Here is a 12,444-nt window from a genome sequence, read left to right as displayed (position 1 = left end):
GGTCTTGCTATGTTGCCCAGGCTGGTCTCAAACTCCTGGGCTCAAGCGATCTCCCAGCCTCAGCCTCCCAAAGTGCCAGGATTACAGGCGTGAACTGCTGTGCCCAGCCAGTTCTTTATCTTAAAATTGGAAACTTTAGATGTTTATTCATTGCCATTGGTAGCTAAGGTCTGATTCAATAAAATTCACAAAGATGCTTATTTTATGAATTATTCATCAATAGTTGGCATAAGTACCCACTGGAAAATATAATTAGGACAAATCTCTTGAAAACGAGTACTCCATTCTTAGAAAAGCATCAACAAAACCCAGGCTGTTTCCTCCCCATGTGGCCCCTTCTCCAAGGACCTTGCCCCAAAGCCCCAGTTGTCAGGACGGGGCCAGTGTGGACCAGCAGCTCCTGAGCCCCGACCAGACCAAACGCACCCAAACCTAAGACCACAGAGGCTGCCCAGCCGGGTCCACAGGCTCGGCCAGGGGCCTCCCAAGTCCCATCTGCCTAGAGAGGGCAGCTCATCACGCCTGGCACCACGGGTGGCCCCGCTGTGGGGACAGCAGTGGCCGGGTGTCTCCTCCTCTGAGGAGCTACAGCCTCTCCACCAGCCAGACGTGGGCGCTGCCGTCATTTGTCCACACAGCCTGTCTATGAGAAACCTCGAACAAAGGAGCCAGTGGAAAGGTGATCCCAGCCTTCCGGGACCAGCACAGATGGTCCCTCACAGGCCAAGGGCAGAGGCGGCCCCAGTGCTCACCAGGGACCCCAGGGCCATGGCCCTAAACCATCCATCCGGCAAAGCCTGTGCACACCTTCCCTGCCAAGGAGCAGGGCTCCTCCCGTCTTGGAGGCACCTGTCCCAACATCCATCCCCAGCATCCTCCAGCCCCAGGCTCCTGCCCCAGCAGCCTCCGAGGATAGCGTTGGGTCCAGAACGTCCGCCCCGGCCCCGTGTCCCCACACGGTCGCCCCACAACACCTTCCAGGGAGCCAAGGACCCACTCGTGCCCCACGCACCTGCGCCAGCCTTCAGCAGCAGCCACAGCGCCCAGAGGTCCCGGCACAGCAGCGACAGCCGGCTCACCGTCATGCTGCCCACTGCAAGTCAGGAGCCCCCAGCCCGGCTCCTGGAACGCCCTTCCCAGGCACACAAAGGACGGCGCAGCACCAGCACCATCTTGGCCGCGGAGCAGGGACGCCACACCTTCCTGGGTTTGCTGCGCAGACCTGGCCTCTGCAGGGCAGCCGGCCGGCTGCTCCTCCCAGGGCCTCTGATTTGATGTCCCTGATTAAGGAGCGGCATCGGCTCACTTATCCCACTGCAGGCAGCTTAACTGTTGCAGTCCTGGCGACAGCTGAGCCCCGGCCCGGGAGGCTTCAGGTTCTTGGTGTTGCTTGTCTAGACCCTCCCTGCAGGGGCCCCATGTTCTGCCAAAGTCCCATCCACTGAGTGGCAGGCGCCTGGGCTGGCGGGGGCCGTGCTTAGCAGAGATCCGTCCCCTGAGGCAGCCCCACAGCTATGGGGACTTGGGCCGAGGTCCCCAACCCCTGAGCCAGCCCCAGAGCTGCAGCGACCTGGGCTGGCAGGAATGAGCTGTCCAGAGAGTATGCTGACCCAGGGGGCCGAGCCTTCTGCCCTGGCAACACATGCCCATGGGGAGTTGAGCCTTCAAGCGCCCGGGAGGCAGCTGCGTCTCCTGTTCTCGTCCGTCCGTGGTCACTGAGTTCCTTTTAAAGCTGTGTGAGCAGGGGCTGTTCTCAGAATACCCCTGCACCGAGAACACAGAAGGCAGCTCCTGGCTGCCTCTCTACTTTTCCAGGGCCCGGAGGGGGATACTTAAATACGACACTTGAAAACTGGCAGTCCCCGGGGGGCTCCCAACTGCTGCCCTGGGTGGGAGTCCCACAGAGAGCTCGTTCAAACTCAGGTTCTGTCCCCGACGAGCTCTCAGGTGACCTGAGACCACTCGTCCAGGCCCAGAGTTTGAGCAGAAAAACCCAAGAAGCTAAGGGGACCCACGCACATCTTCTGAGAATGTACCCAGTCCTGGAGTCAGCACGAGCCAAGAAGGACTGGGAGGGACGCTGGATTTTGGTGGGACCCCAGTCTGCCATGTCCCTGCTGGCCCTGGCCTCTTCCGGCGCCTCTCTCTGCAGAGCCTCACACCTGCACTGACCCCCGCCCTGTATATGTCCAGCACAGCACAGCCGGCCCTCCAGGCTTCAGCTTCTCCCGCTGGGAACACCGGCCTCTGGGGCTGGCTGACCCGAATGCCAGACACCTGGCTCCTGCCTCTGGAAACCTCGGCTCCCTCACGTCCAAACGCTTGCTGGAGGGGAAAGTGCGGCTTCACCAGGCCCTGCCTCTGGGAACATCAGCCATGGACGCTTTTCTTGTGTCCATGATCGCACTGACAAGCACCAAAGCGAAGCCTAGAACCTCACCCTTCCTGCTGGGCACCCTGCGCACACCTAGAGGAGGGACGCCTGAGGGGCTACTGCTTCCTCCACACCTGGGTTCTCTGAGAGTCAGCCTCATCCCTGGGGCAGGAACGTCACTTCTGTAAGCCCCTCTGCAGCACTCACGCCCGCCGAGGGGCTGTGACATCCATCCATGATTATTTATGTCTTCTCAGCCCAGCTGTCCTTCCCTGTAAGCTTGGACCTGGGGCTGGCTGGTGCCCATGGTGTGGGCAGCGAGTGTGGGCACATTGACCCAGACCTCCCGTGTCTGGGATCTCTCGTGTTCCTACCTTCTGCCGTCAGAACGCATCCCAGATAAGCTCTTTCCGGAACACGAGCCCCGGGGGGGAGGCCACCGCGTCATGGCCCCTCACGCCGTCACCATGGCACCAGCTGATGCACCTGCCACCCGCACCACAGCCCTGCCTCCGCTCTGGGGCCAGGCGGCATCTTCATTCCCAGTCCACTCACCACCCACGCCTCAGTCCTGCCTCTGCTCTGGGGCACGCCGGTGTCTTCATTCCCGGCCGACTCTAATGTCCGAAGCATGTTTTGCAGGCACAACTCCTACATCACCAGCCGGCAGGGGCATAGGAGCACATCACAGTGCCACACAGTGGGTCCTCCTACAGCTGAGCACAGTCCAACGCGTCCTCACCTCCAGCTTCCAACTCCCAACAGCAAAGCACGCCCAGAGGCATCAGCCTTGGGACACACGTACCAAACAACCCCTCTCCCACAATGTGCTCAAGGCCTGCAGAGACCCCCGAGGCCCGAGGCCCACCTCCTCCCTCGGTGGTCCCAGCACTGGAGGACACACAGGGCTGGGATGTCTCAGGCAGCCACACAGCGGCCGATGCAGATGGAGTGAGCAAAGATCAGCCGAAAAAGAGGACTGTGTTCTGAACAGGAGGCTCTCACAGACAGGCCTCAGTTTTTAAACAGAGGGACAGTGAACGGTGCCAGAGGCTGTCCTCTAAGGAGAGGGCGCCGTGTGGGGAAGGAGGGGCCCCTGGTACAGATGCAAGGACCTTGAGAAATCAGCTGCTCCCTCTTCTGTGCGTCTCCCCCGGCCCCCGATGTCTTGTCACGCTGAAGTTTCTGGTGGGCAAAGGCCATGCGCCTTCATGGTACACAAGCAAGGGGGCCACCCCACAGTCACCACAGGGCAGACCCAGGCGGTCTGGCCCCAAGCCAGGGCGGACCTGGCCATCTTTAGGAGGGACTGGCTCATGATGGCCCTGTTCCAGGGAGGGCTGGCCCTGCTCTGTGCCCATGGGGGTGCCGCAGATGATCACAGTAACACCCATCAGAGGCCGGAATACGTGACCCGAACCACACATGGGAAACCATCCCGGGCTCATCGCTGTGGCTGCGGCTGCTCACCCACCGTTTCTCGCGCAGTCCAGGAGACTAAGGGCTCCCCACCCACAGCTCTTGACCCTTCCAGCTCCCTGCTGACCGAGTCAAGGCCAAAGGCATCCCTGCAGCTTCTCTGGCGGGGGCTGGAGATGGGAAACAGCTTTCCTCCAAGAGCCGTGGGAGCTCGCGTGGCCTCAGGCTGGTTTCTGTCCAGTTTCCGAATCACAAAAGCGATTCCAGGCACCTGGACCTTCAGCCAGAGACAGTGCACATGAAACCACACCCACAGCAGAGGCCTCCATCCGGCATAAGACAGAAGCGACTCCACACCCGGGATCGGCAGCGCAGTAGAGAAGCCAAGTCCAGAACGAGTCGATGCCAGACACACGGCTGTTCCCCAGGAACGCACATTTCGGACACACGGCCGTCCCGTCCCCCAGGAACGCACGTTTCTTGTGATTTCTTGCAGGCTTCCCTTTGGTGTGATTTCAGACCCATCCTGGGAGCCCAGTCAGCTCCATGAATAACGTAACCAATCACCTGGCCTCCTTGGTGAGGCCTCCAGGACCCTCCAGAACCCTCCAGAAATGTCCGAAGCCCATTTTCCCAACAGCCCCGGCCAGGTCTATGGCTCGCAGCCTCCTCACGCTTGGCCTGGCTCTGAGCTCCCCCTTCCCCGACACGCCAGGGCCCTGGGTTTCTAGTTATCTTTTGTGTGCTGCTTTCCAACTTTGTTACACATTTAAGTTGTGCCTTCCCAAGAACAGCAGTGAGGACATTTCATGCTTTATTTGGCCCTTACCTTTTATTTGTGTGTATGTGCTTTACAAATGTAGCTAGAAATTACATGAATGACCATGTCTAGGAGGTGTGCTGTGTGTGGGGGTTCGGAACACAGGATGGAAAGTGGCCCAAACACTGCAGTTTAAGCCCAGCAGGCACCCAATGGACCCCGGGACCCTCACTGAAATGCAACACAAAGGCCCCGCACACATGGGCTCACGCAGGGCACAGAGCTGACGCGCCGGCTTCAGGGAGCCGCTGCTGCGGGCAGGCCCAGCACCTCGGCCAAGAGCCCATTCCTGCCCTGTCGGGATCAGCTAAACAGGAAGGAGCTCCCTGCCTGGAGAGGAAACCAGACACGCCAGCCCCAGATCGGTAGATCTGAACAATGAGCCTCACCACGCTGGGCCCTGCACCTTGGGGACGCCCAGGGGGCCTGGGACCCTTGTCCAGCAGGAACTCAACCGATCGCTGCCCACCCCCAGGAGCTGTGGGGGTGACGGCACCAGGTGTGACGGTCGCTTCCCACCCCCAGGAGCTGTGGGGTGACGGCACCAGGTGTGACGGATGAGGGTGGAGTGGCCAACCTGGACGGGCAGTTGCTTTCTCCTCCTCCCGGATGGACAATTTCATCTTACAAACCTGGTCAGCCCTGTCTGGAGCCATGAGGCTGTGGGGTGGGACCCGCTGCACAAAGCAAACAGCTAAACCTTAAGTCAAATAAAACACCCTGTAGCAGCAGACGCAGAGGGTGCGGCTCACCAGCTGGCTGGGGCTGAAGGGACAGTGGACGCGGGGCAGGGGTCAGCGACGTCCATGCCCCCGACTCTGCTGTAAACGCACAGGTCCCGGCTCCGGGTGACAGGGACGTCTACACAGGTATCTGCAGGAGCTGCCCGTGTAACACTGCTCCGAGAGTCTGCCTGCCAGCTCCTCGACCCCCACCCTGCGCAGGGGCATCAGTAGCACCCCCATCAAACCTGGAAGCGCAGACGGCACCTGCTGCCTGGGTTCAGTGCAGCCGAGAGAGGGCAGCGTGTTTTCCTGGGCCAGACCCACAGTGGTCTTGGTCTCAAGACTCACCTGAGGCTCTCGATGGGAATGTGGGGCTCTGGGTCTGCCACCGAGCTGGGAAGTCGCTCTCCCCAGACGGAGACATGAAGATGAGATGATCTCAGAGTCTCCCGGTTCATGGGAAGCAGCCGCTCAGCTGGGAGAGCCGTGCAGGCGAGGGAGGCCCGGGGCTGGCAGCAGCACCTGCCCAGGCCCAGCTCCCGCAGCTGCCTGGCCACACCTGAGACAGCGAGGGCGGGACCGGCCCAGCGGCTGCCAGGGCGCGTCCAGATCTGTGCAGGAGTTTCATGGGGGTGGCAATGGCAGAGAAAGCAGCTGAGGATCCCAGGCAGGGGCTCGGCTGTGCACAGGCACAGACGACACAACACAGCCCCCGTCCAGATGCTGTGGGCAGCACTGCCAACCATCAGGACTCAGGAGAGATGAGGGGTGGCACCAGGTCTCCACCCACAGGGCTCACCAGCAGCTTGGACGCCATTCTGGGCCATGAACCCATTTGAGGAGGACAGTCTCGGGACCATTGGGTGCATCTGAGAAGGGCACTCCTGGGTCTGTGGGGAACACCTGAGGAGCACGGTCGCAGGATGCCGTGGAGAAAAGATGGAGATGCAGGGCCTCTGAAGCGCGCTGCACACTCTGGAACACCATTTCCCCAACAGACGTTCCACGTGGTGGGAAACATTCGCCATCTTCTGGGTGGAAAATCACAGCACAGGTCGAGCCTGGCCCGTCCCAGGCCCGCTGCACACACAGCCTCGGGCAGGACGGCCCATCCTGGAGTGTCAGGGTCTCCACGGCTGGCTGGATGCAGGGACCAGAAACATTTCCATTCTTTTGTCAAAAACTCTCTAAAGTCAACACCTTTTCTTTATTTTTTTCTAGGCAAGGCCTCGCTCTGTCACCCAGGCTGGAGTGGAATGGTACAATCTCACTGCAGCCCTGATCTCCGGGGCTCAAGCGGTCCTCCCACCTTAGTTTCCTGGGATTACAGATGCACGCCGCCAAGCCTGGCCTACATTTTAAACGTCCTTTACCTTTGTGATACAGGATGTCCTTAGAAGACGACGCGGGCTGGGCCAGCCTTGGAGACTGCATGAGTCTGGTGGCTTACAGAAAGTGGGCGGTCTCTAAATGGGGCCCTGGGAGGGGAACTCGGGACTATGTGGGGAGAAAACGCCAGGCTCGGATCTGGTGAAGGCCAGTCTGGTACGGCGCGAGGGCAGGGCCGTACTGTGCTTCAGCTGAATGTAAAGGCTGCACCCGGCATCACTCCCTGGTGGCCCCCAGGTGCTGCTTAGCGTGGGGATGTCGGTTCCTGTGGGTATGCCTAGGACTGAACTGGCTTCCAGGCCATGCCTGCCCACTCACCTGGTAAGTCAGATCCCACCCATCTGATGCCACAGGGAAAGGAGAAGAGTCCAGGGGAGAGGGCAGGAACAGCTGAGGCCCCATCTGCTCTCCCACTCATCCCCCCATTCCTATGGAAGGAGGATTCAGTGACAGGATGCCAGCTGCCCCCACCTCCACCCCCAGAAGCCACACTCCTCTCTGCATCCTGCACGGTCCCACGCGGGGCACAGCCCAGGGGTAACTCTTCAGGCCAGCAGGCCTTGGAGCTGCAACACCGCAGGCTCACCCTGCCACCGACCCCACCTCAGCCGCCAGCTCCCCTCTGCTCTCCTGAGGCAGAAGTGGCAGCCCCGAGACACTGGCACCCAGCAGTTCACACAGCAGCAAGGATACTAGTTGCAGTGCCAACATGTACTAAGTACCAACTGTATACTCGATATTGCCTTAAGCTCTCACATAGCTTAGTGCTGACGGTATACTGGGTGCTACCCTAAGCTCTCAAATGGACCCTCTTTCTTTAATCATACGCTCAGCAAACAGGTGTGTTCAGGAGGCGGACGGGCTTGAAAGCGAGCCCCGGTCTACGTCCCCATTCTGCTGGTTGACACGAGCTCCGTGCCCTCAGAGAGTCACTAGACACCCTGAGCCTCCGTGAGCGAGTCTGTAAAACGAGCTGAGCCCGGGGCACGGGCACAGTGCCTCCACACAGCAGTGTGCCACCAAACAGCTGCATCCTGGAGAAGAGAACACAGGAGGGGCAGACACACGTGAGCGCCATGCAGGTCAGAGGATGCAGCACCACGTGCATAAAGGTGACAGGAGAGGAGGGGACGGAGGGAAGCACCCCTGGGGCCTGTCCAGAAGCAGTACCTGGGGAGGTCGCGGCAGCCCAGCGCACGAGGACGCTGCCATTGTTCCCCCTTTCTGGGCGGTAAAACCGAGCCACACACAGGTGGAGGGCTGCCTGGGCTCACAGGGGAAGCGCAGGCCTGGGTTTGAGCCCAGCCCACTGGCTCCACAGCCCCCAACCTCGGTGGCCTTTCCGACTCACTCACCCGACCAGCGCAGATGGGACGGCTTGGGGGGCCCAGATGTCCTGCCCGCAGCTGCGACCCCAGGCAGGAGAGCGGGGGCCCAGGAGGATGCCCCACCCTCGGGGCTTGATTTACTCCCCAGGATGAAGGACATCGCGCGGCCTCACCGCAGGCTTCCGGGCTCTGGGCACATTGGTCACCGAGCCCAGCTGTTCAAGCAGCCACATCCCTGACCAGCGGGAAGAAACGAGAAAGCTCACCAGAGGGGAATCCAAATGTCTGAAAATATTTTCACCAATATTTTCTCCGCTCTCACACACTTTTACAAACTCAACTCAGATATTCACGAGGAACTCCCCCACCAGCCCCTGCCCGAGACAACGGCACAGACAGTGACGTCATGTTGGCGTCCACGCGCCGCGCTCCGCCGGCAGCCACGCCAGCCGCTGCCCGAGACACCGGCACAGTGACGTCACGACGTTGGCGTCGCACACCCCCCCGCCCCGCTCTGCCGGCAGCCACGCCCCTGCCCGAGACACGGGCACAGACAGTGACGTCATGTTGGCGTCGCACACACCTCGCCCTGCCCCGCCGGCAGCCACGCCAGGCCCTGCCCGAGACACCGTCACAGTGACGTCATATTGATGTCCCACGCGCTGCGCTCCGCCGGCAGCCATGCTAGGCCCTGCCCGAGACACCAGCACAGACAGTGACGTCAGGTTGGCGTCCCACGCGCCCCGCCCCGCCGGCAGCCACGCCCCTCCCCGAGACAGCGACACAGACGGTGACGTCAGCTTGGCGTCCCACGCGCCCCGCCCCGCCAGCAGCCATGCCAGGCCCTGCCTGAGACAGCAGCACAGACAGTGACGTCAGCTTGGCGTCCCACGCGCCCCGCCCCTCGGCCGGCATGAAGGTGCTTTCTTTAATCAGGAAAAAGACGAAGGCGGAGGGTCTGCTGGGACCCTGTCCTGGGTACTGCCCTCCCGCCCCACCCCTCCTCTGCTCTCTTTAAAATGAAGGTGTGTTTGCTGCTGTTTTGATTGTGCCTTTTATTTGAAAGGAAATCGAGCTGTGAATCTCCTCCCTGTCTTTCTTCGCCTCCCGATCTGAGGGAGGGGAAAATCCTACCCAGGAGGCAAGCATGTCTCTTAACTGGAGGCGGATCTCCAAGGTATCTGTGGTGTCATCCTCACTCAGAACCCCATTCCCAGCTCACACAGCCACTTCTGGTTCTGAAATGGGCCGGGATCACCTAACCACTCCCTCTGAAGTCTGTCTTGACCAATGGCACCACCGTCCACCCCAAATTCCAAACCCGATATTGTGGGGCCATTGACGATGACCTCTGGCTTCTTCTCTCCAAGAAACATCCCTAAGCCCCATCCCTCCTGCCCCGAAACCTCTCTCCAGGCACTCTCCCCCTCCCCTCCCACTGCCACTTCTGTGGTTCCGATCCTGGAGCCTCATCCGACGTCTGAACAACTAGAATGGTCCTAAGCCACTTGTTTCCATGCAGTCCCTCCCGACTGCCACCTGCTCACTGATTTCCTTGCTGAAAGCGGAGTCTCATTTCACATCTCTGCTGAAAACCCTCCTGGCGGTCTCTGTGGTTAACAGTCAAATTCCTGAACCGGTGTTGACACCAGACCCCTCAGGTCAGCCCACACTGCCCCCCGAGCCTCTGCCCTTGGGCATCCTGGAATACCCGCCATGTCCGTGTTGCATGCCCGGCGCTCCCCTGCCGCCATGTTCACAAGAAGACATCATGTGGCTTTACCGGGGCTGTGCCATCCCTGTCTCCATCACCACCAGATCCTCCCCCAGCCTCTGTCCCCAGCCTCTCTGTGGCCTCCCCATGCCCCACGCCACCTCTCCCTCGGTGGCAGAGCGCCTCATAACCTCTGGCTTAAAAGCCACCTTGCTGCAGAGGTGGGAGCTTCTCCTCACCCCGGCGGCCCATGGACTCATGCCTGATGCCTGCACACGTTTGTCAGAGACTGAGCCGGGACTGCCACTGTAAGTATCTTGGGGTTTGCACCAGGGTCTGACTCAGTGTAAACACCCTTACGAGATGAACACACATCGCTGAGAAGTATTTTCTTTTGTTCCTAGCTCACATAAAATGGGAAAGTCAGTGCTTTTAAAGCCAGAACTGAGGTGAACTTTTCAGTGTTTCCAATGTTCTGTAGATGTACAGTATAGGAGGCCTAATGCAATAAAAATGATTGGCTATGAAACACTAAGGGGAGAAGGGTAAGTTATGTAAGTGCCAAGTTCCACCTTTCCCCACCTAGAATATTCGGTATCCATTTCACAAAAACAAGACCGGGCTGAGAAGCTTCCACGTCATTATTCAGTGGGCCCAGCTCACTGCTTCAAACTCAACTCCCTACAGGCCACACTTATTTCCCTAATCCACTCCCAAGGAACAGACGTGCAGCCCTGAGGATGAGAAGTGGCCACACAGATGCACGGCAGGAATGTCTGGAGCGCCCTGGGCAGGTGGTGGCTCTCCCCATAGGAACACAGCTTCCCCGCCTACCGCCCTCCCTGAGATGGGGAAGTAGGGCAAATTCCAACCGGGCCTCATGGCATCAGGAAGCACGGTCCAGGTTTAGGCAGATTCTCAAATACACATCCATTGGCTCCCACTAAACATGGCCAAGTATCTCCTACAGGCTGGGTATCCCGTATCCGAAATGCTTAAGGCCAGAAATGTTTCGGATTTTGGATTTTTTTCAGAGTTTGGACTATTTGCATATACATAATGAGACATTTGGTATGTGACCCGAGTCTAGACACGAAATTCATTTATGTTTCACACACACCTCATACATGTAGCTTGAAGGTAATTTTATACAACATTTTAATTTTGTGCATGAAATAAGTTTTGACTGTGACCTATTGTGGGGTCAGGTATGGATTTTCCACCTGTGACATCATGTCGGAGCTCAAAAGTTTCAGGTTTTGGAGTATTTTGGATTTTCCAATTGGGGCACTCAACCTGTAATAAAAAGGGAATACTTGCCTTGTTTAAATAAATATTTTAAATACAGTGAGATCACTAGTGAGGGTAAGACAGGTGCTTTTAACAATAAATTGTTCTTGTGGGCTGAATACCACATAGGCCAAGCCCTGTGGAGTCGGCTGTGGTTGAGACCAGAACCAGCCAAATCCCGCCCTGCCAGACATGACTTCCGGTAACTTAGCCTGCAGGGAAGGGCTCCTGGCTCTGAGCAAATGGGCCCCTTTCCTGGTCAGGTAGCACAGTCTGCTGCAGGGCATGAAAATCGGGTCACAAACAGCAAACGCCAAATACTCTCAAAAAAAGCAAATTTCAGTGCATCCTGAGCTGCCATCTTGAGGGTCTTTTTTTATCGAATCATTTGCAAACTTCTGATAGATTTTTGAAATACTTAGCAACTTCTAATAAAATTTCCAATGTTCTAAAGAAGTCACACTTTAAAAATCTGCTGTTATTTCCTTGTGGAATGAGTACTGTAACTGGAGAATGTGTCTGAAAGGTGTTCGTATCCTGGGAGACGCCCCCCCAAAACATAGCAAATCAGGTCCTGTGAGATACCCCCCAAAACACAGCAAATCAGGTCCTGGGAGACACCCCCCAAAACACAGCGAATCAGGTCCTGGGAGACGCCCCCCAAAACACAGCGAATCAGGTCCTGGGAGACACCCCCCAAAACACAGCGAATCAGCTCCTGGGAGATGCCCCCCAAAACACAGTGAATCAGGTTCTGGGAGACGCCCCCCAAAACACAGCGAATCAGGTCCCGGGAGATGCCCCCCAAAACCAGCGAATCAAGTCCCACACAACGTGTACAAAGTTAACAGAAGCAGGTAGCAGGCGGCCGGATTTCGCAGAGAGCCTCGGTGAGGGCAGTGTCATGGCCACACTCAGGTTCAGCTGAGGCTCTGCTTCCTGGAAGGAAAGCTCTGGTCCCGTCCCCTCCTGCAGGCCCCACAGAGCAGCTGGACGCAGGTGCAGAGCCCCAGGTGCAGAGCCAGGTGGCGGAGGCCAAGCAGGCTTGCTTTGTTTTTGTCTCTGTGGCAACGATGTGCCAGCACAGACCTAGTTTACTGTCACATGGCTGCGGGTGGCGGCTCAGGGGAGGAGGCCGCGGGTTTTCGGGAGCGCGTGCAGCCAGCTGCACTCTCCTCAAAGCTGATAAACACGCCAGTTCTCCTTACCCAGGTCATCCCTGCCCGTTGTTTAGAGAACAGGGGCTGATTCTTTGCTTTCCCTGCAGCATTGGGCCTGGCCTGGCACAGAGCAGACTCTGGGCACACACTTCCCAAGTAAGCAAAGAAGGAAGGGATGAAGAAAAGCACCCCTTGGGCCGTTGTCATCTTCTGCTAATTCATTTG

At 58.4% G+C, this 12,444-nt stretch overlaps 1 protein-coding gene across 13 annotated transcripts in view; it reads right to left on the bottom strand.

Moving 5' to 3' along the window:
* Nucleotides 1–12,444, bottom strand: part of MCF2L (MCF.2 cell line derived transforming sequence like) — a 198,337-nt gene that overhangs the window by 86,423 nt on the left and 99,470 nt on the right. The window contains exon 1 of one of the 13 annotated variants that reach the window (XM_009192265.4): nucleotides 2,930–5,631. The exons of 9 other annotated variants lie outside the window; for them this stretch is intronic. Coding sequence is in view for 2 of the 4 variants with exons in the window: in XM_009192263.4 (XP_009190527.2) it covers nucleotides 1,013–1,085 (73 nt within the window). In the remaining 2 variants the exon portion in view is untranslated. 3 more of the 13 variants (XM_009192264.4, XM_009192263.4, XM_003914088.4) reach the window with 3 other exon arrangements.

The sequence above is a fragment of the Papio anubis genome, chromosome 15 (assembly GCF_008728515.1).
Source record: "Papio anubis isolate 15944 chromosome 15, Panubis1.0, whole genome shotgun sequence".
NCBI lineage: Eukaryota > Metazoa > Chordata > Mammalia > Primates > Cercopithecidae > Papio > Papio anubis.
This window is presented reverse-complemented; position numbering and strand designations above follow the sequence as displayed.